The sequence below is a fragment of the Pleuronectes platessa genome, chromosome 1, assembly GCF_947347685.1.
Source record: "Pleuronectes platessa chromosome 1, fPlePla1.1, whole genome shotgun sequence".
In the NCBI taxonomy this organism is placed as follows: domain Eukaryota; kingdom Metazoa; phylum Chordata; class Actinopteri; order Pleuronectiformes; family Pleuronectidae; genus Pleuronectes; species Pleuronectes platessa.
In genome coordinates this window covers 7,827,978-7,853,284 of record NC_070626.1, presented here as the reverse complement: position 1 = coordinate 7,853,284, position 25,307 = coordinate 7,827,978, and the positions used below count along the sequence as shown (strand labels likewise).

The 25,307-nt window shown below is 41.3% G+C and overlaps 1 protein-coding gene across 4 annotated transcripts; it reads left to right on the top strand.

Annotated features, from left to right (window-relative positions):
* Positions 1-1,599: 1,599 nt before the first annotated feature.
* Positions 1,600-24,633, top strand: eprs1 (glutamyl-prolyl-tRNA synthetase 1). 4 transcript variants are annotated; one of them, XM_053437605.1, is made up of 37 exons: positions 1,600-1,770; positions 3,170-3,254; positions 5,792-5,891; positions 5,970-6,126; positions 6,252-6,388; positions 6,642-6,736; positions 6,853-6,979; positions 7,626-7,818; positions 7,905-8,076; positions 8,208-8,441; positions 8,537-8,621; positions 9,120-9,179; positions 12,416-12,526; positions 13,600-13,736; positions 13,855-14,062; positions 14,153-14,265; positions 14,374-14,491; positions 14,845-15,042; positions 15,161-15,328; positions 15,654-15,866; positions 16,608-16,826; positions 16,939-17,157; positions 17,270-17,488; positions 17,601-17,819; positions 17,900-18,168; positions 20,119-20,170; positions 20,273-20,482; positions 20,620-20,692; positions 20,848-20,927; positions 21,069-21,170; positions 21,304-21,459; positions 21,631-21,828; positions 21,992-22,165; positions 22,318-22,478; positions 22,998-23,076; positions 23,172-23,236; positions 23,624-24,633. In XM_053437605.1, the coding sequence occupies exons 1-37, from the start codon at positions 1,728-1,730 to the stop codon at positions 23,772-23,774; spliced, it is 5,400 nt and encodes a 1,799-aa protein (XP_053293580.1). In that variant the 5' UTR covers positions 1,600-1,727; the 3' UTR covers positions 23,775-24,633. The 4 variants fall into 4 exon arrangements, with proteins under 4 accessions (XP_053293580.1, XP_053293431.1, XP_053293345.1 ...); XM_053437456.1 differs by lacking the exon at positions 15,654-15,866 and having other exon boundaries at positions 1,601-1,770; positions 14,863-15,042; XM_053437370.1 differs by lacking the exon at positions 15,654-15,866 and having other exon boundaries at positions 1,601-1,770.
* The last annotated feature ends 674 nt before the right edge of the window (positions 24,634-25,307 follow it).

The window sequence follows — 25,307 nt, the reverse complement described above, 5'->3', positions numbered from 1 at the left end:
GCAAAGAAAAATCCATTTCTGAGACTGGCTAATTAAAAGCAAAGATTGATATGAGCAAAAGATCCCAGACATTGGACAGAGGATGATTGGAAAAAAGTGTTCTGGACAAACGAATCAAAGTTTGAGGTGTTTGGATCACACAGAAGAACATTTGTGAGACCTAGAACAGGTGAAAAGATGCTGGAAGAGTGCCTGACGCCACCTGTCAAGCATGGTGGAGGTCATGTGATGGTCTGGGGCTGCTTTGGTGCTTGTAAAGTGGGAGATTTGTACAAGGTAAACAGGATTTTAAATAAGGAAGGCTATCACTCCATTTTGCAACGCCATGCCATACCCTGTAGACAGCGCTTGATAGGAGAAAATGTCCTCCTACAACAGGACAATGGCCCAAAGCACACCTCCAAATTATGCAAGAACTATTTAGGGAAGAAGCAGGCAGCTGGTTTGCTGTCTGTAATGGAGTGGCCAGCACAGTCACCAGATCTCAACCCCATTGAGCTGTTGTGGGAGCAGCTTGACCGTATGGTACGCAAGAAGTGACCATCAAGCCAATCCAACTTGTGTGAGGTGCTTCAGGAAGCGTGGGGTGAAATTTCTACAGATTACCTCAACAAATGAACAGCTAGAATGCCAAAGGTCTGCAATGCTGTAATTGCTGCAAATGGAGCATTCTTTGACAAAAGCAAAGTTTGAAGAAGAAAATTAATATTTCAAATTAAAATCATTATTTCTAAGCTTGTCAATGTCTTGACTATATTTTCTATTCGTTTTGCAACTCATTTGATAAATAAAAGTGTGAGTTTTCATGGAAAACACAAAATTCTCTGGGTGACCCCAAACTTTTGAACGGTAGTGTATATACAAATATATCATTCTTAATGTATTATAAAATGATAGTTATTATTGTCATGATGAAATAATATCGATATTATCCCTTTGATACACAACATGGGTCAAAAGTGACCCGATGGAGTTTTAATTGTAAATATCTAGATTTATTTCATCATTCGTAATTCCAGGAATTCCTCAATTAACTTGTTTTTGATCATCAGGAATTCTTATTTACATTTGTCCTTTTTTCCTTTTTTAATAAAAATGATTTTTGTATCACTACCCTTCTAAGCCACAACTTGTGTAAAAAATGAACTGTATTCATTTCACATTATTTCATGCATGGCTGTGCTTCTTTGCTATATCTTTTAAAATCTATTTATTTAATCATTTAATATTATTAAGTATTCATTAAAATATCTTGTTTTTGATTACCACAAATCATTATTTTCTTTTTGTCTGTCTTCATTTTTGAACTAAAATAGTTTTTGTTTTTGTATTACTACATCAACACAAACATGGCTTTTGTATCAAAGGGTTAAAATAGTGTAGAAGTAGCTGTGTTCTTCTTGTGATCCATCTATTTTTTCCATCTATCTATCTATCTATCTATCTATCTATCTATCTATCTAACTATCTATCTATCTATCTATCTATCTATCTATCTATCTATCTATCTATCTATCTATCTGTGCAGTTCTACTCCTTTGCACGTGGTGGCAGTGTTACACATCTCAGTTGTTGGTTAACCTTCATAAAACCAAAGAAGCGTGCTGCGGTCTCTTCCTGCAGTGGTGTGTTGGTGTGGAGAGTTTCCTCCTCCTCCTCTCTGCATACTCCAGTCTCTGAAACAGTGACAAGGCTTCACCACCTGAGTGGAAGAAGGAGTTTACATCATGGCGTTGAACCTCACTATCAACACGAGCAACCCGCCTCTAGGTGAGTGTTTGCTTGCAGGGATCTCGGAGCAGATCCTCCAGGGGGAGCGGGGTGTTGTGCACGCAGGCAGCCGGTGACAGTGGGCTATTTGGGGTGCTGCGACGTGTCAGTCAGCTCAATGATTGACACTATGTGGGGGAATGCTCCTATTTGAAGTCTGTTTGCGTGCATTAAACTGTGCTGCTTCAGGGAACGTGAGACGTGATCATACCCTTGTTTACTGTGGAAGGTACGAGAGAAACAAGAGCAACAATAAACAACAAAGAAACAGTTTAGTTTCCGATGCGTCTGTTAAATGTTGTCTATTGACCAGTATAATTTAATATTAGAGTCCGGGAAACTTAGATATCACTATGGATGCCGAAGCAGTTGTGTAGTTTATTTGGCGAAACAGCAACTCCACCTATGAAAGGAAACTGGTTGGACGGTATGTCCATATCGGTTTATACAGGGTGGGTTACCTAGCGCATTCAGCCGGCGGCTCCTGACAGTGTGCAGCGCTGTGGACAGCTAACAAGCTAACGCTAGTTAGCATGCCGTCGTGGCACACGCAAAACAACAACAAGTGAACACTTTAAATGTAATAATGACAGATTAAACAAAACTCGTCCACTCTCCTCCACTTTATCCACTGCAGACATTTACCACCGGGAAACTGTCTGTGAAAAGTCTGCTTGAAAATGATTGTGGACACTGCACATAAAAGCAGTTGACACGCTGAAGTTAGCTAATTGTCGCTAGCTCAGTTCAGGTTTACACATATACCACGTTACATGTTACTAAAGTGTAGGTATACATGGACATGTGTTATTTTAAGTGTGAGAGATGTGTTCGATAGAGTGTGGACACGGCTTTAAACCAATATGAGCTAATAGAATGACTAGCTTTAACAGGGAATGAACAGCGCCGCGACGCGTTGGCAGTGAGAACAGCAGGCTGATGCAAGCATCCTGAAACGTGGTGTTGGGTGGGGGAGTGACTGTGATGTGCACATTTATTTCTGTTGCTGTCATGTACTGTTTGTATCATCTGTTGAAAATGTAGATAGTGTTGCAGTTTGCTAATCTTTTTCTAGATTTAATTTAAAAAGTTGTCTATAGAAAAAAAAAGCGATGCAGCAATGCCGCTGTCATCCTATTAGCTACAATAATTTGATCAACTGAATACTTTAGTACTAGTGTGCTCGGTAGCTAGATCAGGGGACCAGTTCAACTTGTTCCTGGTTCAGCTACACATGTGAAGATTGCCAGTCATCCAGTAAATTGTCGTTCTGAAGGGAAGAAGCCCTTGGGCTAGCAGAGAATCTTCTGGAATCTAAAGCATATCCACTTCCTCTTGACTGAAGCTGATCATACTGACAAACCCTATACACAAACTAACAAACACGTGTGTCCTGCAGGTGCGCTGCTGGCAGCCGAGCATCTGAAGGGCAGTGTCCAGGTGTCGGTGGAGGAAGGCAAAGACAACCGCCTTCAAGTCTCAGAGTATGTGACACAATTATAACATCAAAGTTCACAGATCTAGCTGATCGTCAACAGGCAGTGTAGAAAAAAGTAAATAAATGACAATATGTAGAAACATATACATTTTTGGAGATTATTTGGAGCAAACTGAGTGAATCTCTTCCATGTTTTCTGGGATTGCCCCTCTATTAACCTTTTCTGGCAGTAAATAAATGCATTGAGAGAATGGGGAGGATAAATCTCCCACTGACCTTTTGAGGCAATGTACTGGGGGAAAATAGTCAAAAGACTGACAAGTGTCAGGGTAGTGCTTATTACAGATTAAAAAAAAATGTCTGAAGACAAGGGCATCGAAAAAAGAAGCTGGGTAGATGCCATGCATAGCGAATGTAAGATGGAGAACTTAACTTTCTCTTTCAGATTGGATTCAGACATATTCAATACAATCTGGATTAAATGTATCTTAACAACTAGATAGGACTTGGTGCATTACTACATATGTGTTTTTGTTGTTGTTATGGAGATAATGAAACACTAAACAAATGGAAGAAGTAAAAAGTACACTACAGAGAGGAGCCTTATCTGGTAAGTACAGCAGGGACATACACTCCTGATCAAAATCTTAAGACCAGTTAAAAAATTGCATGAATTTGCATTTTGCACTGTTGAATCTTAGGAAGGTTCTAAGTAGAGCTTCAAAATGCAAAAAGAAGAAATGGGAACAAGAGCCCAAAAGTTGTGAGCAGGCAATTTATTGAAAACAACAATTTAACTGAAGTAGGCTGTTCATCAGCTGATCAAAAGTTTAAGACCACAGCTAAAAAAATAAAAAACCCTCCTAAAACAGAAATTAAAGTGTCAAAAACGCACTCAGTAATGAGTAGCTCCACCATTATTGTTGATCACTTCAAAAATTCGTTTTGGCATGCTTGATGCAAGTGTTTCCAAAAGGCTAGTGCGAATGTTGCGCCAAGTGGTGAAGATGGCTTGACGAAGGGCATCCACTGTCTGGAACTGAAGTCCATTTTTGTAAACTTCCCTCGCCATCCATCCCCAAATGTTCTCAATTGGATTAAGATCAGGGGAACACGCAGGATGGTCCAAAAGAGTGATGTTATTCTCCTGGAAAAAAGTCTTGGTCAGACGGGCATTGTGAATTGGAGCGTTGTCCTGCTGAAAAACCCAGTCGTTACCACACAGACGAGGGCCCTCAGTCATGAGGGATGCCCGCTGCAACATCTCCACATAGCCAGCTGCTGTTTGACGCCCCTGCACAACATGGAGCTCCATTGTTCCATTGAAGGAAAAAGCACCCCAGATCATGATGGCGCCCCCTCCACTGTGCCGCGTAGAAAACATCTCAGGTGGCATCTCCTTGTCATGCCAGTAACGTTGGAAGCCATCAGGACCATCAAGGTTCAATTTTTTTCTCGTCAGAGAAAAAAACTTTCTTCCACCTTTGAATATCCCATGTTTGGTGCTCCCTTGCAAAGTCTAAACTGGCAATTTTGTGGCGTTGAAGGAGACGTGGCCTTTGAAGACGTTTCTTGTTTTTGAAGCCCTTCCTTCGCAGATGCTGTCTGATGGTTATTGGGCTGCAGTCAGCACCAGCAATGGCCTTAATTTGGGACGAGGATCGTCCCGTGTCTTGACGGACAGCCATTCGGATCCTCCGGCTCAGCGCCGGTGAGATTTTTTTGGGTCTACCACTTGATTTTTTTTTGTTCCATAACCCTGAGGATCTTTTAAGAAATGCAAAATGACTGTCTTACTGCATCCAACCTCAGCAGCGATGGCACGTTGTGAGAGGCCTTGTTTATGCAGTTCAACAATCCTACCACGTTCAAAGACGGTGAGCTTTTTTGCCTTTGCCATCAAGAGGTCTTCACAGTGTGATTACTTGACAGGAAATGACATGGAATCCAAATTTTTGCACAGATTTTGGCTTTTAAAGTCTGTGGTCTTAAAATTTTGATCAGCTGATGAACAGCCTATTTGAGTTAAATTGTTGTTTTCAATAAATTGCCTGCTCACAACTTTTGGGCTCTTGTTCCCATTTCTTCTTTTTGCATTTTGAAGCTCTACTTAGAACCTTCCTAAGATCCAACAGTGCAAAATGCAAATTCATGCAATTTTTTAACTGGTCTTAAGATTTTGATCAGGAGTGTATGTGTTCAATGGGGTAAAAATGTAAGTGCATAAATAATGTTAGAGTATGAATATGAGGAATAATGCATATGCATATTGTATGTTAAAATATAGAGAGATGGACATCAGCATTTGACAGGAAATCTACTGACAATAGACACCTATGATATGGAATAGTTTTCAGATGAGGACATATTTCATTGCCTTGTCCACCCATTTGGATCTAATTTATTCATTAATTTCATCTGTTAAAAGGAAATTAAATAAGAAATTGTTTAGATATTTTAATAATGGTTAAAAAAAAAACATTATTTAGAAAATCTCTGTGTTTATAGATTTAGAGCACGCAGATATATCACTTCTTGTTTTGCCTGTGCCGATGAATCATCTGTTAACTGTCCCTTCCTCAGTGCGATCCAGTTCAATGATGCCAACTCCATCAGTCGGTACTTGGCCCGTGTGGCTCCTGCTCTTGGCCTCTACGGAGCCAACATGATGGAGCAGACTGAGGTGTGTATAGTTGTATATAATTGAGATTTATTGCAACATTTGGTGTTTCTTGGTTCTTATTTCTGATTATGTCTGCAGGTTGACCACTGGTTGGAGTTCAGCGCTCGCTGTCTGTGTGGCCAGCCCAGTTTGACCGTGGGGCTGGGGGAACTGGATCTGGCCCTTTCCCTGCGCACATTCCTGGTTGGACATGCCCTCACCCTGGCGGATCTCTCTGTCTGGGCTGCCCTGAAAGGTCAGTACCATCCAGGATGTGGCAGTTTGGACCTCTTCCTCTTTTACTCTGTCTGTTTCAGTTTGGAATTTCTGCAGGTGAATGGGTGAAATGCACAGCTACAGGTTGTGCTTGATTCTTCACAGGTCATGAGGGATGGCCAAGCCAGGGCAAATCCTTCTCCCACGTCAATCGCTGGTTCTCCTTCCTGAGCTCACAGGTTGCCTTCACTGCAGTGGACAACAAGTACACCACTAAGAAAGCCTCAACGACCAAATCCAATGTAAGTTGAATTTCATTAATTTTCTTTTTTAACTAATAAGTTTGATAGAAAACAATGTTTGGTTATGTTAAATCATTGAACTGAAACTGTAAATGGATATTTAGTCCGGTGAGGTTGACATGGAACTTTACACTTAGCAAACATAAAGAAAAGTGGAATAGTATATGGTATTGAAATTAATACATATTTTAAGATTAAAAATATTTAAAGTAAATGTTTCTCTCCTGTATTCCTGACTGCCTGTGTTCTACAGTCGAGCGAAAAGAAGGCGGATGTCGGAAAGTTTGTTGAATTGCCAGGAGCTGAGATGGGCAAAGTGGTAGTTCGATTCCCTCCTGAGGCCAGCGGGTAAGGCTCAATCTTCATCTGACCTAGGGGATGCTCAGATTACAACCATTAGATCCCTCAGTGTGCGGTAGCGCCCTGGTCTATTTGTTAACAGGTACATTTATCTGTCTCTCTAGATACCTGCACATTGGCCATGCCAAGGCTGCTCTGCTCAACCAGCACTACCAGCTCACATTCAAAGGCAAGCTCATCATGCGCTTTGACGACACCAACCCAGAGAAGGAAAAGGAGGACTTTGAGAAGGTGAGACTTCCAATTTCCAGTGGTGAAAGAATAATTCCCTTAAGCACATCTAAATAGACAAAAATGTAAAATAAAAAGGGAAAAGTATCACATCCACTTCTATATCACAGTAAAAGCGGATATGTACTTACTCATTATACACTTTATAGAATTGAAAGTGAAAGTACGTGCATAGTTCAGTACTCCATTCTATTACATAATAGGCATTTGCCTCTTCTGTATCAACTTATGGGGTTTCTTTTGTTACGCTTTGCTCTACTGAAACGTTGAATGTTTCCTGCCTGCTCTGATTCGATCAGTGGCTCAATCCCCCTCTCGTTATTAATTACTTATAAAAAAACTAAATTATGTGAACATATAACACAGTGCATTGTAAAATTTAGTGGAGTAGAAAGTACAGATATTTGCTGTTAATATGTATCAGATTAAAAGTGAAAGTGTACCTGAAAATGAATCAACCCAAGTACATTTTTCATGTATCTGTACTGTAACGAAGTTAAATGTATTTGATCCCAACACTGCAAATGTCTCAGGGTAAATGGGAAAATATAAATGATTAAATTGTGAATTATGTTATTTCCGAACCACCTGTTAGAAATGAAAAGAGTTAATGTTCTTATTTCCAAATGTCGTTGCTTCTCCTCAGGTGATCCTAGAAGATGTCGCAATGCTCCAGATTAAACCCGACCAGTTCACCTACACCAGCGACCATTTCCCCATCATAATGCGATTTGCTGAACAGATGCTAACTGAGGGCAAGGCCTACATCGACAACACCCCCCATGAGCAGATGAAGCTGGAGAGGGAGCAGCGCACTGAGTCCAGCTGCAGAAATAACAGTACGACTGTCAATCACAGTGAACACTGAAACTACAATATGCAAACTTGCTGAAGCTACAATGTGCAACTTCTCTCTCTTCTGCAGCGGTGGAGCAGAACATGAAGATGTGGTCTGAAATGAAAGCTGGAACAGAGAGTGGTCAGGCTTGCTGCATGAGGGCCAAGATTGACATGAAGTCCAACAACGGCTGCATGAGAGATCCCTGCCTGTACCGCTGCAAGACGGCTAGCCACCCCCGCACTGGAAACACCTACAAGTGCTTAACCTTTTTATGTCTTTTTAAAGATTTTTTAAATCAAATCATCTGGGATATTTGCATAAACTGTTTTTACTATTTAAATATTTACTCAAATCAGTTGTGGAAACTGACCATCTCTTTTCTTGCAGCGTCTACCCAACATACGACTTTGCCTGCCCCATCGTGGACAGCTTGGAGGGTGTGACCCATGCTCTTAGGACCACCGAGTACCATGACCGGGACGATCAGTTCTACTGGATAATCGATGCCTTGCGGATGAGAAAACCCTACATTTGGGAGTATGCCAGACTCAACCTCAATAACACAGTGCTGTCGAAGAGAAAGCTAACCTGGTTTGTCGATCAAGGATATGTCGATGGATGGTATGTTTTTTTAATTTTTTTTTAATAAATTCCCTCACTTTTCCTTCTCCTCCTCTTAGTGTTCGCTTTTGACTAATTCTCACCTCATTCTCCAGGGATGACCCTCGCTTCCCCACTGTCAGAGGAATCCTGAGGAGAGGAATGACTGTGGAGGGTCTGAAACAGTTCATAGCAGCCCAGGTACATCTGTTAGCCATAGTTAGAGAAGTCAGGAGATGTTTATGACAAAGATGGAACCCTTATTTTCTTAAATGGAAAAATAAACCTTTCCCTCCGTCCCCTTATCTTTGTTATGGATGTTTAATGCAATTAATGTATTCAACAAAACAAATAAACACCATAACCGTTCAGATTTCTAGAAACTGTGATCAAAAATACATAAATTTGACTGATGATCAGCTCTCAGCAAATTATAGAAATAGTTATCATGGTTTCAACTCCCTGCCTCTGAATTCAAAGACTGAGGGCATGATAACTTCATCTGGGATTAACAAATCAAATCTGTAACTGCTTCCAAAAAGCCAAATTAGCTGGAATACAGGATTATCTGAGCATATTAAAATGTAGAACATTATAAACAGGACGGCACAATGTCATCATTATAGTCAGAAATGTGATGATTATGTAATGAACAAGAAATTCAAACAAATTTTCCTTTTCCTTTTATTCTCTTTCCAGGGAGGGTCAAGATCAGTGGTGAACATGGAGTGGGACAAGATCTGGGCTTTCAATAAGAAGGTACATTTTTCCTCTTTTCAATAATCAATGTGATGCTGTACATCAAACAATACAAATTATAGACAACATTGATACCAATATGCAGTTTAATAGTTAGAGAGACTGATAAGAGTGACCAACCCCCGTCAACAAGTGAATGGCTTGGCTTTTGCCACAACAGATATTTGCCAAACTCCAAATGGATCAATATATAGTATGATGCATGAATGTGCTGCGGGGCCTACTGAACACTTGTGCTCGGGCAAGTGATTGACAGAGGTACACGTATTTGCCCGTGGATTCACTGCTGGCACGGCTTCTTTCTGCTTTGCTGCTCTCATTCTGTTTTAACACTTTCATTTGCCACCTCTTCCCCTGAAGCTCATCAACCCACCATTACTCCTCATTGTCCCCACGGTGACACTGAAAACCTCACAAACCCAACCGGCTACTTCATTTCATGCCCCTGCTCAGTTGTTTGTGTATTGTCTTTTGATCTCCTCATTTTCATCTGTGTGGACGTCCGTGTCACTTTCTCCCATTTGGTTTGTTCTCGCTGGCACCTGCTGCTCCATCCCCGAGTCAGAGATAGAAGGTGTGACATTGATGAGCGAGATCCAAACCATAGTTAGAAAAGCTGATTTTATACTTCTCAGGACCGACACTAGTCTCCCTTGAGTTAAACATGGTGGGGCTGAACACTGACTCCCAGGACTCTCTATGATGTGGTGATAATGGCAACATTTAGCTTGTGTTGGAGGTTTTATAACAACTAGCTATTTCTGTTTTTACAAAGGGATCCATATGCATGTTTCAGATAGCCCGCTCCTCCCTGCCTTCTTCAGACAGTTTCATGTTCCCACAGTTCTTTCCCGTCAACTTATCATTTAAAGTGATACTTTGACAGTAGATGTTCATTTTGGATGGTCCAAATTCAGTAAACACAGGCTCGCAAAACCCATTATTATTTTGTTTAGTGGATCGATCAATAATGAATCAGTGATTGACAAACCTCGAGCAGAATAGGTTTGTGTTGTTTTAACCTGAAGAGGATTTCAACCCAAGGCAAAAAAGAAAAGTAAATCTGAGTCGAGGCAAAGTGAAGAGAGTTCAAGAGAAACAAAACCAGGACGTTTTAGTGATGAGGGGAAACTATGTAAACAGCCCATTCTGTGTAAATGTGTCTCTACCTTTATCCTCTCTCTTCCTCCCTCCTTATATCTGACATTGAACAGCATCTCACTCTTCTGTTTCCAAGCTGCCAATTAGCTGTCTGAAGGTACTCCTCCTCCTCCTCCTCGTCTTCCTCATTTTCACCCACGCGCTCTCCGTTTTCATCATGGGCTAGTTTCTCTAAAAATCCACCTGCAGTCTTCACTATTTTACCAGCCAAGTAGAGTACGGGGTAATAGATACAAAGTTGTGCCCAAAAATGTCAGTTTAACCTGTTAACGAACAAAGAGAAGGCGCGTAAGAGGAACATCAAGAGTTGTGTAGTGGTCAGATTAGAGCTTGAACCTCAACTAGCTCCCAGGTGCAGAACTGTACATTATCTACAGATTAAAAGTCTAAAAAAAGTACAGAACTTTTTAAGACCTTCACAGAAAAAGGTTGAACCCTAGATTTTGTATTTGTCAATGTAAATAGTAGTTATAACTGTTGTTTGTGTCCTTAACATCTGCTGATGGTTGACAACTTATCATCAAACTATTACCGAAGACCTTCAAGTGTACAAGGGATATTCATTATCTTGTCTAATGTTTACAATAGTTGTTGGCTGTTTGGAGGCTCAGTGACTCAGTGATAATAGACAAGTTCCATTTTTAGCAAAAACGTCAATTAACCATTTATTTATTAAAAAATGTATCAACTCAATGAACTTGTTAATCTGTTAATCTATTTTCTTTCTGCCCATCTGCAAAAAATGTGTTCACTTAGATGTCATTTGTCCCTTTGCGATTGTACAGTCTTATTCATCTACCTGTCTTTGCAGTATTTCAACTCAACTCTGACTATAAAGCCTGAAATAATACTTCATAAAGAGGCTTTGCCCTAGTTGCCCTCTGAACCCCTTGGCCTCTTGGCCTGTGCCCCAAGCCCTCATAGGTAGCAATGGGTTCTTTAAAAGTCTTTAGCTTTGTTAACACTAGACGTCATGGTAGCTTGACGTTTTAGGAACTGCCATTTGCCTGTACAACTCTTTTCACAGCAACAGTTTAATAATAGAGAAGAATGTGAATTTGAACGTTCAGCGAAACCACATTATCTTACTAAAAAGGAAAGTGAAGCTCTTTCTGTCTTTCTGTGATTTGGGCCAATTTAAAACCAACAAGTGCGATGGTTTGACTTTATCGTTAGATTATCCAAATGCAGAGTTAAATCTTAAATAAACTTTTTTTTTTTACTTCACACACTCCTAGCTCATGCATACCCAGTGCAAAATCCTCCCGCCATCCTGTTGTCCCCTCCGTCTCTCCCCTTCTTTCCATCCATTGAATCCATTGCAGCGTTTTCATTGAGAAGTTTCCTTTTAATATTTCTAAATCCACTTAAACATCTTTGATATATATGTGATATTTAAGAAATGCATCATGCCTTATCTCCTAAACCACGACTATCACAAACAGCCTTTAATCAGGTCAAATTCACTCCTCATTCTGTTTTATCATTCTGCCCTGTTTACTGCCAAACACCTTCTCTACCAACTGCTTCCTAACATGAGATCATTTTACAACATTTGATGTAGGAAAATAAAATATGACTGATGTATAACCTCCGATATGTATATTATAAATTTGATGCTATCAGATCATTATTTGGAAGCATCCACAATCTATTCTTCACCAAAGTGATGCCCCTACTGATATGATGATTAATTGATCTATTCTGCAAATCATAGAGCTGGAAATCGGGCTCCATCACACTCCCACTGGCTGGTAACATAGTGACAGAGGATGGAGGCTTAATAAGCAACTGAATAAACTATTGTTTCCGTGACCGGCAAACAGACATGATCCACTCATGATCCAAGTTTTCTGTTGCCACTCATCTTTTTGTCGAGACTCTGACTTCCTCTGTTTGGCATTGAGCAGATCAGGGTATTTTTATGCTTTGACTGAAGCTGCATCATTTTATGCTTGGTCCTTTCATTACACAGCATTTTGTTTTTGGAGATTTCATGAAGCTGCTGTCTTCTTCTTCTGACCTGTTTTGTGTCTGTTTCTGTCTGTACGTGTGTGTGTGTGTGTGTGTGTTAGGTGATTGATCCAGTAGCCCCCAGATACACAGCTCTGTCCACCTCCTATGTGGTTCCTGTTTCTATCTCAGAGGCAAAGGAGGAGATGAAGGAAGTGGCCAAACACCCAAAGGTTAGTGGTCTATCACCCTTCCTCTCATTGTACATTTTATATTTATCTTTCAATGCTTAGTGAAAGTAGATTGGTTTATTTAAATTAGCTGAGATGTTTCTGAACACTTTATCTTATTTTTCGAAACCCTCTTCATGTACCAATAGTCATCTGAAAAACAAAAAGAAAACAAGGTGTCTGTGGCCATTGCAGGACTGTTATTCACACGACCAACATTTAATTCTGACCATATGAAATGATTGGTCTGTTGGTAACCAGCTTTGAGTCTTCATAAGCCGTAGAGACATATTCCGCTGAATTAGAGTTGATAAAATTTAGTGAGCGATTCACAGAAAATACATCTTCTAGCAGATGTCAGTCGGTACATGTTCATGTGTTTTGGGGGCATACCTTTGATGAGGGGACTGATGGAAGGGGATGAGATATATCGGTTTCTTTTTCTCTAAATGTAGCCTGGTCTAAACAGCTCTGCCATGATAACCAACCATAGCTTTAAAGAAATGTACCAGTGTTTTGCATTATTATACACAATGGTGTTTGTAATTTCCAATGCCAATGTTTGAAGTAATGCAAGGGTGGTCACAAACCTTTTAGGCCAATTTAAACCATAAGGAGGTGATGGTTTCAATGATATCGAAGGAAGCCACTGGACTCAGCTTTGTTGTGATAAAAAATCGCAAACCGTAGAGCTCTTACTGGAAATACACCAACTGCTGGTGTGCTGACTGCTCTCATCCAATGAGAGCAGTCAGCAAAATGATTTCCATTCTAGTAATTTATATCAAATTATGAGGCATCAGGTTTTTGTATTAAGATTTCCAAACATCATAGCTTATGAATGCTATGTGCTCTGTGGTCAGAGCTTTAATGCATTCTCTGGCCACTTTGGGATATTAACAATCTCTAATTCAAAAACCAGTATGTTTCATTGTAATGAATCTGCTCTGCTGAGCATAGTCTCTGCAAGTCGATTTTGAGGTCCATGCACTGCATTTAATTAAAACCACTGAGCCCCAGGAGGGTGTGGGGGAAAAAACATTTTGGGTGATACTTTGATTTCTGCGCCCGTCCAGAACACAGAGGTGGGCATGAAGGAGGTCTGGTACGGACCCCGAGTTCTGATTGAAGGAGCAGATGCTGAGACTTTCTCAGAGGGGGAGATGGTCACCTTCATCAACTGGGGCAACCTCATTATCACCAAGATCAACAAGTATGTGTAATCATTTCTCAGCAAATCCATCTAGTTGTTAAGTATCACATGATGTTGTGTCAAGGTTTATGATATGCTTTTTCACCCATTCATGTTTTCATCCCTTCTCACCACTCAGAGCGGCTGACGGTAAAGTTGTGTCCATGGAGGCTCGTCTGAACCTGGACAACAAGGACTACAAGAAGACAACAAAGATCACATGGCTGGCTGATACAACCAGCGCCCCGCTTCTGCCCACCCTCTGCATCATCTACCTGCCTCTCATCTCCAAAGCTGTCATCGCCAAAGAGGACGACTTCAAAGAATACATTAATAAAAACAGCAAGGTCTGTCCTGCAGTGCTTGCACCCAACCTCATCCTCGCGTGTCTCGTTTACTTTGGTTGTATATATCATTTCTATTTTTCACTCTTTCAGTTGGAAGAGAAGATGCTTGGAGATCCCTGTCTGAAGAACCTGAAGAAAGGCGACATCATCCAGCTCCAGAGACGAGGCTTTTACATCTGCGACCAGCCTTATGAGCCAGTCAGGTGAAGTGTTTGTGTGCCTGAACCACCCATGTTCATAGAGGACATTTCCCCTGTCTTAGTGACTTTATTGTCTTCCTTTCTGCGTCTAACTGTGGTTAACATCTGTAGCCCTAACAGCTGTAAGGAGAGCCCCTGTGTCCTGCTCTACATTCCTGATGGTCACACCAAGGAGATGCCGACTGCTGGATCCAAGGACAAAGGCAAGAGCCAGACCTCCAGCAAAACAGTGAGTGCCTTTCAAGAAAATGTATAACATTGGTCAGTCACTAATAAAAACAAACTTTGGTCCAAAAGTTTTGTCCGTAATCTTGTTTACAAACAAACTGACAGGAAAGTTATACCCCTCATTGAAGGAGGTAATGACCCAACAGAAGCACTCAAAGTGTTTACACAGTAGTGCACTTTGATATTTAGTTTTGTAGCATTTACCATTTATGGGAGTGACAAATCTAAACTGTATTGAGCCCAAATGGAAAGACGGGAGTAAAATAAAGTTGGATGAAGATCCAGTTATTTTTTGTGATTCTCAGATTTTCATTTCTTGCTCCATCTGTAAATCTGTCTTACCTCTCTTCTTAGCCCACCACCACCACCAAGGCTGCCTCTAAGTCTGCCCAAGCACCTGCCCCTAAGTCTGCCCAAGCACCGGCCTCAGCCTCAGCTGGTGACCTGCTCTCCAGCATTGTAGCACAAGGTGAAGCTGTCCGCCAGCTAAAGACTGCCAAAGCCCCTAAAACTGATGTGGACAAGGCCATTCAGCAGCTGCTCTCTCTCAAGGTGAATCAGCTGTTACTTAAAGAAAAATAAACAGCAAATCACGATACTAACTGTTAATAATTCAAATGATTTGCTATTCATATCTACCTTTTTTTTCATCTCTCTCTCTCTCTTGCAGGCTCAGTTTAAAGAGCAGACAGGTATGGACTACAAGCCAGGTATGGCCCCTCCCACCTCAGCTCCAACACCACCCATATCTTCATCAGACCCCACCTCCTGTCCGTTCACCCGAGTGACCCAGCAGGGTGAGCTGGTCAGGAAACTGAAGGCAGAGCAGGCACCCAAGGTACGTTCGCGTTTGTCTAATCATGTCCACAAACCATCGTCCAATAATCGTTTGTGTTCACGTTTGCATGTCCACTCGCTCTTCCCGCCCACATCTGGTTGTCCAATCATCCCCCATGTGCCAAGGCATTTGTTTCCCTCTGTGGATTTCGAGTGACTTGTCCAGTCATTTTTCATTCGTCCATTCAAACTGCGTGATGTGTCCAGTCATTGTTCGTGTCTGCACGCGTTTGACGAGTCATTTCTCATGTCCCATACAATTTGCATGCCGATGAAGTTTATCTTTAACTACCTACAACAATAAGCTGGTTTGTTGATGGTACTAGGACCAGATTGACGTAGCGGTGAAGCAACTCCTCGCTCTAAAGGCGGAGTTTAAAAAGATGACTGGTCAGGATTACAAACCAGGGATGGCCCCGCCCACTGCCGCCGCTCCCCCTGCTCCTTCCCCTGTGACCAACTCTTCTTCAGGTCTTTATGAGCGCGTTTCACAGCAGGGGGAGGTCGTGAGGAAACTGAAGTCTGAGAAAGCCCCCAAGGTATCCAAATGCAGCATGGCAGACAGTAGAAAATGTTGCTTATTTATGCCCAAATAATATTTGTGAATATAAGTTATAAGTTTTCCGAGACCCCAATTACATATTTGTCCACCACTGGATAATGCAGTGTGGTAGGAAAACATTAAAGTGTCAGGATGATTTCTGAGAAATGTTGCAGAATTGGAAAAAAAATTGCAAAAATGTATTTCCAACATTCTCTTTCATTTCACTATAAAAACTATAAATTTGTTGCTTTTATACATAAACTTGTTGTTTTGGAACATTGGTCGGTCTAACGAGATGTTTCAAGACATCATCTTGAATCAAGGAAAACTGTGACGGAGTTTTTTTAAATGTGACTGAGTGTAGGACAAGGTGTTTTGAATAGGTAAACATAAAAAAACTAAAATGCCCCATAAATACTGGATTTGTGGAAGAAAACAATAACTGATGTAAGTGAATCAAACATTAGTCTGAGCTTTTCTAAAGTATAGCTTGATTCAACACCAATGATGATAACGTTTTAGACTGGTCAATAATGATGAAAATGAATGTAGGTGTAACAGCTTATGATGTTTATACAAATTGTTTGTATCAAGACGTTTGAGCTCACATTTTAAAGGAATATTAACATAACTTCCTGATGTTAATTGTGGACAGGTGATGTTACAACAGTGTTAAACCATTTCAGAAATATAAAAACTGGTATTAACTGATTGACTGTATCCATCTTGTCTCCAGGATCAGGTCGATGCTGCAGTGAAGCAGCTGCTTGCCCTGAAGGCAGAGTACAAACAGCTCACAGGTCAGGACTACAAGCCGGGGGCCGCTCCAGTTCAGAAAACCCCTGCTCCTGTCCCGAGCAGCCCCAGCCCTGCACCTGCTGCCACCGGCATCCACGAGAAGGTTGCTGAACAGGGAGAAATGGTTAGAAAACTGAAGACTGAAAAAGCTCCCAAGGTTGGTCCAGACTGTTTCCCTTGCTTTGAGACGTTCTACATTGTTGTATAGTCGTGCATTTGTTCACTGCAGCTTTGATGACATGGCTCTCTTCATGCTCACTGTTCCAAAGGATCAGGTAGATGCTGCAGTGAAGCAACTGCTTGCCCTGAAGGCTGAGTACAAACAGCTCACAGGTCAGGACTACAAGCCGGGGGCCGCTCCTGTTCAGAAAACCCCTGCTCCTGTCCCGAGCAGCCCCAGCCCTGCACCTGCTGCCACCGGCATCCACGAGAAGATTGCTGAACAGGGAGAAATGGTTAGAAAACTGAAGACTGAAAAAGCTCCCAAGGTTGGTCCAGACTGTTTCCCTTGCTTTGAGACGTTCTACATTGTTGTATAGTCGTGCATTTGTTCACTGCAGCTTTGACGACATGGCTCTCTTCATGCTCACTGTTCCAAAGGATCAGGTAGATGCTGCAGTGAAGCAACTGCTTGCCCTGAAGGCTGAGTACAAACAGCTCACAGGTCAGGACTACAAGCCGGGGGCCGCTCCTGTTCAGAAAACCCCTGCTCCTGTCCCGAGCAGCCCCAGCCCTGCACCTGCTGCCACCGGCATCCACGAGAAGGTTGCTGAACAGGGAGAAATGGTCAGGAAACTGAAGACTGAAAAAGCTCCCAAGGTTGGTCCAGACTGTTTCTCCTGCTTTGAGACTTCCTACATTGTTGTATAGTCGTGCATTTGTTCACTGCAGCTTTGACGACATGGCTCTCTTCATGCTGACTGTTCCCCAGGATCAGGTAGATGCTGCAGTGAAGCAGCTGCTGGCTCTAAAGGCAGAGTACAAACAGCAGACTGGAAAGGATTACAAACCAGGAGCCCCAGCTACTCCTGCCCAGACCAGCTCCTCCTCCACCAAGTCCAGTTCTTGTCCACAGTCCCCGGAGCTGTTCTCACAGGTGTCCCAACAGGGAGAGCTGGTGAGAAAGTTGAAGTCTGAGAAGGCCCCCAAGGTAAGGAGCCAATCACAGGCTGGACTAAAAAACAGCATCAAGTGGAGAGTTACAAAAAAAAAATTGTGCTTCTGTTTCAGGATCAGGTGGATGAAGCTGTGAAGAGTCTTCTGGACCTGAAGAACAAGTACAAGACTCTTACGGGAGAGGACTACAAACCAGTGGCTGCTGCTGGAGGTCCTGGCGGAGAGGACAAAAACCGCAAGGAGAAGGAGAACAAGTCTGAGAAGCAGGGAGGTGGAGCTGGAGGTGGAAAGAAGAGTAAAGGAGAGAAGGCCGGGCAAGGCAAAGAGTCTGCAGGAGGAGCTGGAGGAGCAGGAGATGGTCAAGGAGCCAAGAAACAAACACGGTGAGGGACTGGATAGAAGTGAAAGAGCGGTCAAGCTGTAGATCCTGAAATTGTTTGCAGCCATACTTCAAGATGTTAACGTGCTAACCGTCATCCCTCTGACAATAAATACAAAGACCATTGTCAAATATTGAGGAACAAAGTATTGTTTTACTTTTTGCATCTGAAATCAACTTTTCTGCTTTAAACCCTTTCTTTCAATCTCTGTATGCAGACCTTTCATTATGATTTCTAAACCTGTTCACACTCTTCACTGTGGTCACCCTCGCTGTGCAGACTGATGGATATATTTATTTTCCTATTGCACATTCAGTGAAAAAAAGCATGAATATGTGCCTTTATTTCTGTCATTTTCTGAATTGACCTGTAGACTCAGAATCTCTGAGCCAATAAAAAATATTCGTACTGAAATGTTTTCTTATAGTGTGTTCAAATTAAATAAGTTTATTGACTTGTGTGACCAGCACATGCACAGTGACTTGACAGTTGTTGGATTAACTGGGCAATGACTTAGCTTTGGCTGTTAGCCAATGCTTGTGCTAATTTGGATCCTAATAAAACACAACTGATAGCTGGAATCAAGTAACAGATTCCTATTTTTAGAACTTGCCTGGTACTCTTACTGTTTCAGACTTCTCTCCAAGCCTTCGCCTTTATGTTCCATCTCTGTAAAGTAGTGGCAAGTTTGTCCTCTATTTCTGATTCTCAGTGAAGTCAGGAGAATCTCAAAATCTCATGCCGACTGTCGCCTGATGCAAATCTATGGCTTTTTGTGTCTTTGCATTGACTTTGTATGTAATCGCATCAAGGATAAATTCACTTTGAACTTAACAAATTAAAGATTGTTAGCTTCAACAGAAATACTGGGGGGACAGTGGCATGAAGGTGTTGCGGATTTAATTCAAATTGTAGAACACTATTAAACTTGGATACTGAAGATGGATCATCTGTGAGCACAGCTTAATGACTGAAGGAAGTTTTGTATTGGATATGGTGAGTCTAATTAGTTGGTGTGGTTTTCATATGCTTGATTAGTGTGTGCTTTGCTTTGAGACATGCTGCATGACTCTGTGGATGTCTGTCTGTCAGCCCTCCTCGTTGGTCCAGACTCAAATCTCAACACTGAGATGACTTTGTACAAACAGTTATGATCCCCAGAGGACGATTCCCATTGACTTTGCTGATACCTGATTTTCTCCGTCAACCACTGGAGTTTAACATTTTTGTCCTATCGTGAAATGTCTAGAGTATTATGGGATGTGTTGTTATGATTGTTGGTAGGGATATCCATGGTGACCAGAGGGTGAATCCTAATTATCAGCTGACTTCTGCTTTAGTGCCAAGCAGCTCAACATTGTGTTTTGGTTTATGATCCACTACAAACCATGGAAATTCTCATCAGTCTCTGTTTTATTCAGATTTAATTACCATAGCATGCTAAATTAGATTGTAAACACACTAAACATTGCCTGCTTCTTAGCATTAACATGTTGGCTCTATCACCTCCTCACTGAGCTGTCAGCATGGCTGTAAACTCTTGTTTATCTTGTCTCGTGCTCACTAGAAAATTTTCATGTGACGACCATCTGAAGCTGAAGAAGATTTTTTTAATCTAAGATGCAAAAAGTACAAAAAGTAACTTGTTCCTCAAATTAAAATTAAAATCATGATAATAATTGGGGATTGTCACTTTGCAGTTATGGTGAAGCTCGGTCTGAGTGTTTTGTCAGTTAGGAGCAGGAAACTGGTTTGCTGGCTGTGCATGACTGGTTAGATTGGGAGTCGCTGTGTCAATTGTTACACTGGATCATTGAACCTGCAGCTCTCTGTGCAGTAGCTGTTGAGTAGATAAACTAACAAGTGATCGACTTTACATATATGTATATTACATATAAATTCAGTAATTTTTGCATTCGCTTCACAATAACTAATTTGTCATCCTCTTGTCAGGTTGGGCTTGGAGGCTAAGAAAGAGGAGAACCTGGCTGACTGGTACTCTCAGGTGAGTCGAATAAACACACATCTAATTGTATACGTCTAGATGACAATAATTATCATGTCATAATAATTAATTATCCAACATTATGTTGCTTTCCCCCTTCAGGTCATTACTAAAGCAGAGATGATTGAGTATTATGATGTTAGCGGCTGCTACGTGCTGCGGCCCTGGGCCTTCTCCATCTGGGAGTCGATTAAAGAGTTCTTTGACCGGGAAATTAAGAAACTTGGTGTGGAGAACTGCTACTTCCCCATGTTCGTTTCTCAAGCTGCACTCGAGAAGGAAAAGTCCCACATCGCAGACTTTGCTCCAGAGGTAAACAGGACCCAAGAAATAACAGAAAGTAACAAAATATATATAAAATGACAATATTTCCAAAAAAGCTAAATATTTAACTTAGCCGCCAATTCTTTTGAACAATTTATTAATTGGGGTTTTGTGATCTTTGTCAGGTTGCATGGGTAACCCGGTCAGGAAAAACCGAGCTGGCAGAGCCCATTGCTGTCAGACCCACCAGTGAGACAGGTCTGAACCACACGTCTTTAGCGGACACTACTGTATATAACTATGCTGAAAGACAAACTGATGTAAAAACATTTAAATTGTATTAAATGAAGTTGTCGGTGAGGTCTTGGTGCTCCGTCATGTTTGGTATAAACCTCTCTCTGTCTCCCTCTCAGCGATGTATCCGGCATACGCTAAATGGGTCCAGTCCCACAGAGACCTGCCAATCAAACTCAACCAGTGGTGTAATGTTGTGGTCAGTGTCCCCTTTTAATCACATCTACACCATTTAAATGCACATCTCACATTCCACATATATCTTGTGTTATTATTTGAATAATTGCGGGCATTTACAGTTGAAGTGTTATCTCTCTTTTCCTGCTCTTCCTCCCTATAGAGATGGGAGTTCAAACACCCTCAGCCTTTCCTGAGGACAAGAGAGTTCCTGTGGCAGGAGGGACATTCAGCATTTGCCACCCAAGAGGAGGCTGCTGAGGAGGTAATAGATCCCTGGAACCCTGATCTGGATGTATCAGTGCTGAGAAGCTGTGATAGAAATGTTTAGGTAAACTACATTTTGTATTTTTTCAGTACTAAAGGTAGTTTTTGTTTTGGCTTGTATGTGTAAATAGGTGCTTCAGATCCTGGATCTGTATGCCAGGGTGTATGAAGAGCTGATGGCGATCCCTGTGGTGAAGGGGAGGAAGACGGAGAAGGAGAAGTTTGCAGGAGGAGATTACACCACGACTGTGGAGGCTTTCATCTCTGCCAGTGGGCGAGCCATTCAGGTAATGGAGAACTGTATTAATTCACTGATTCCTCTCATCCACTTGCACTGATGCCAGCCGGACAAAATGTTTGATTTGTAAATCTCCTTTTTTCAACACGTTATCCACATGCACTCAGACACTGATGTTTTTAAGACACAAAGTAAACTTGTTAATTTGTCACTTCCTCAGGGTGCTACATCTCACCACCTTGGCCAGAACTTCTCCAAGATGTTTGAGATCGTTTTTGAGGATCCCAAGAGGCCGGGCGAGAAGCAGTTTGCTTTCCAGAACTCCTGGGGGCTCACAACCAGAACCATCGGTGTCCTCACCATGGTCCATGGAGACAACATGGGACTTATACTGCCACCCAGGGTCGCCTGCCTGCAGGTAGAATCCCTCACAAACCTATTGTCATATTTTTATATGAACTAAAATAATATTTGAAGAACATACCCCTGCGAAAGTAAACCCCTAACCTATGTTGAAAACTGGTACGTACAGACAAATATAGCATATGTTAAATTTCTAAAATGTGTCCATTCTTTCCCAGGTGGTCATAATCCCATGTGGAATCACTGCCTCTCTACCAGAGGCCGAGAAGGAGGTGCTGTTGGCCCAGTGCGCCAAATACCTGAGCAGGCTGCTGGACGCTGGCATCAGGGTGAAGTCTGACATCCGAGATAACTACTCCCCAGGATGGAAGTTCAACCACTGGGAACTCAAGGTCCTTAATAATTTTGAATTGAATGAATATTTAAATGATATTTAACATAGTTTAGTAAGAGCTTACCCATCAGACTTACAGTCTGAAAAAAGGTGGAACGAATGGTTACACAATCCCCTAATGCTGTTGTTTTGTCTTTGTGTGTCATCCAGGGAGTTCCTATTCGTCTGGAGGTTGGCCCTAAAGACATGCAGCAGCGTCAGTGCGTTGCAGTGAGGAGAGACTCTGGTGCAAAAGTGACGATTCCAGAGGCAGAGGCAGAGACAAAGCTGGCAGCCATGCTGGAGGACATCCAGACCTGCCTGTTCAAAAAGTAGGACACAGCACTACGCACCAGGGTCAGACACTGAACTGGTTTCAAAGAAGAGTTATTGAAAAGATGTTACTTGAATCTGACTGGAATGCAGCAGAGAAACCTGTCTGAACATGCTCTTAATCCCAACGAAAGAATTTCTATACATCAGGCTTCAATTTTTAACGGAAAAAAAAAAGAATCAGAGGCTTTGGCATCCAAACTCACAATCATTATCATGTCAATCAGACTTCTACACTGTTTTTTTGGGAATAAGACATTTGTGCTTCCTCTGTGGATATTCCCTTGCTACAGGACTGCTGTTATCATGATAACATTAAGCTGTGATTAAGGCAAAAAGAAAACTGCTGTATTGCAGTTGGTGTAGCTGAGTGTCTATAACCTTCCTGTTACCAGCCAGCTGGGGATACATTATGTTAGAGAGTATGTACATAGACAGATAGCCAGCGATAGCAGAGAATGCATGACAAATCTGTTTATACAAGAAAATGTATTGAAGGGTGTGTGTGTGTTTGTCAGAGCTTCAGATGACCTGAACAGTCACATGGTGGTTGCGCACTCGATGGAGGAGTTCCAGAAAGAGTTGGACCAGGGCAAGGTGGGTAACATTACCCTCTCTGTGTGTGATACATTTCAAATATCCGTCCTCACCAGAGTAAATATATGATGTTGTGGTTTGTCTTGTTTTCATAGATTGTGCAGATCCCATTCTGTGGAGAAATCGATTGCGAGGATTCCATCAAGAAAACCACTACCAAGTATGTCCATCGTCTCACTGACTGTCATGAGTCAGTGTCTTACAGCATACTTAATGCGCACATGAAAATATGGATTCAAAGAGTACAGGGTTAAATGTTCAGTGTGTAGAATCCATTTTAGGATAAGGAAAACAACAATTCCTAAAATTTGTATGATTACACAAGGGTGAGAACATCACTAGGATTATTTTATATTCAATCTTTGCTAATAGATTCCTGTCAGCTGAATCTTAAACACTGGACCTTTAAATTGCAGTTGCTGAAGGGGTTAAAAACAACACACTGCATGTTTATGTGCTGCAGCCATTCAGTATTTTCAGTCAGGGTTTTTGCTCTTGAGTACTAATTTTGATCATTTTAACATGTTTTTTGCTCTTGTTCCATCAGGGACCAGGACCTGGAGCCTGGAGCTCCATCCATGGGAGCCAAGAGCCTCTGTATTCCCTTCTCTCCCCTGAAGACGCTGCAGCCTGGTCAAGTGTGCGTCAACTGCAACAAGCCGGCCAAGTACTACACCATGTTTGGACGCAGCTACTGAGAACATGGAGGATGAGGATAATAGTTCCTAGCCTTTCCGTTTTTTTTAATCTCCTGTTGGTGTCTGGGTTATTAGGGATATGGCTGTAACTGGATGGTGGTTTTGTTTCTGTATTTCTTTCACATGTCAATATTGTTGCAATGCATCTGAAAGGATGTGAGGTTGAGAAAAAAGTTCTCTTTATTACGTTCTGAGAGTAAGGACTGGTGCAGTTTCTCCCCTCCTCTCTATCCAAAAGAATGGAAGTCACCAACAGTAACCTGTCGCATAATAACTCCTCCCTGTCGGGCAGGTTTGTCATCATATAACATGTCATCTGTTGGAGTCCTTCTAAATACCACTATTTAAATTGTAAGAGCAGCTGCTGGATTTGGAAATGTCTAAATTATTGCTCTATTTTTTGAATTTTTTATAACCCCAATTAAAAAAAATTATGTTTAGTGTTCTTTTTAATATCATATTTTTGTCAGCATTGATAAATTGAGAGGCCTTTTTGAAATCTGTCAAAACCCAAAACGTGAACCAATGGAGAGGGGAAAAAAACATCCTGAGTAACATATTGTCATCATCTTTCTGGGTAGAAGCTCTCTTTACTTACCTTCCCTCGCGTTTCTCACAGCCACTCTGTCTCAGGAACTCCAGGTATTCAGGCTTGTAGGTGGGGTGTTACTCTCACAGATCTGTCAGACGCCCTCCCTCTGTTTGTATGACTGGTTTCAGACTGTGGCTCAATACAAATCCTACAGCTGTGAGGAACTCTGTGTGAGCACAATACCAAGTAATGTGGCCTTCTGCCACATCTCTCCTGTGAAAGAATTCTACAACTTGTCTATAATAATAAAATTATAATAAACAAGAATCCATAGCAAAGTAACGTGTGGCTTTTTAAACTTTCTTTAAAACATGAGAATCAATGCACTGCATTACCTCATTAAGTATTTGTGTCGGCCTAACTTATTGGAAGATGATGTAGAAGAAAAATTGTGTGTGTGTATATATATTGAACTACGGACATAAAATGAACCACAAACAAAATGTACAATGTAAATGTAACAGATACAACAGTGTGCAATCACACATTGTAGCATTATATTGCATTTAACATTGTTAGATTAAAAAGTAATACATTTTGACAAGATTACTATATTTACTTAGTAATATATATTTAGGCAATTATACAATGTAATCATAGGGGATAAAAATGCAAACTTCCTTGATTATATAATATTAAGCCTCGTCTGGCCAACTGATAAAGAGGCACTTCCGGTGTTTATTTTTTTTCAAAGTAAAACTTGACAAACTGGTGGAAAACCTTTAACCTGGTTTCACAAACATAACACTGACACAGGTTGAAGATCATTTAAGAACAAGGAATTTGCTGATCAAATTTGTGTATTATTATCAACAGTATCCAAGATGCATTTTAAAACCATCCTTTCATGAGATTCTTTGAATTGGAGACAGTTGAAAAAGAAAAAGCCACTGTGTGTTCTGCTTTATTCACAAAGTTTGAATTGAAAATGAAAGTAAAGG

What these genes read in the sequence shown, in the direction of transcription:
- eprs1 (XM_053437605.1), top strand. Translation starts at nt 1,728, where the DNA reads ATGGCGTTGAACCTCACTATCAACACGAGCAACCCGCCTCTAG. An exon ending in AGTCTGAGAAAGCCCCCAAG is followed by an intron (nt 15,867 to 16,607) that starts GTATCCAAATGC and finishes TCTTGTCTCCAG; the next exon opens with GATCAGGTCGATGCTGCAGT. An exon ending in AAGAGGAGGCTGCTGAGGAG is followed by an intron (nt 21,171 to 21,303) that starts GTAATAGATCCC and finishes ATGTGTAAATAG; the next exon opens with GTGCTTCAGATCCTGGATCT.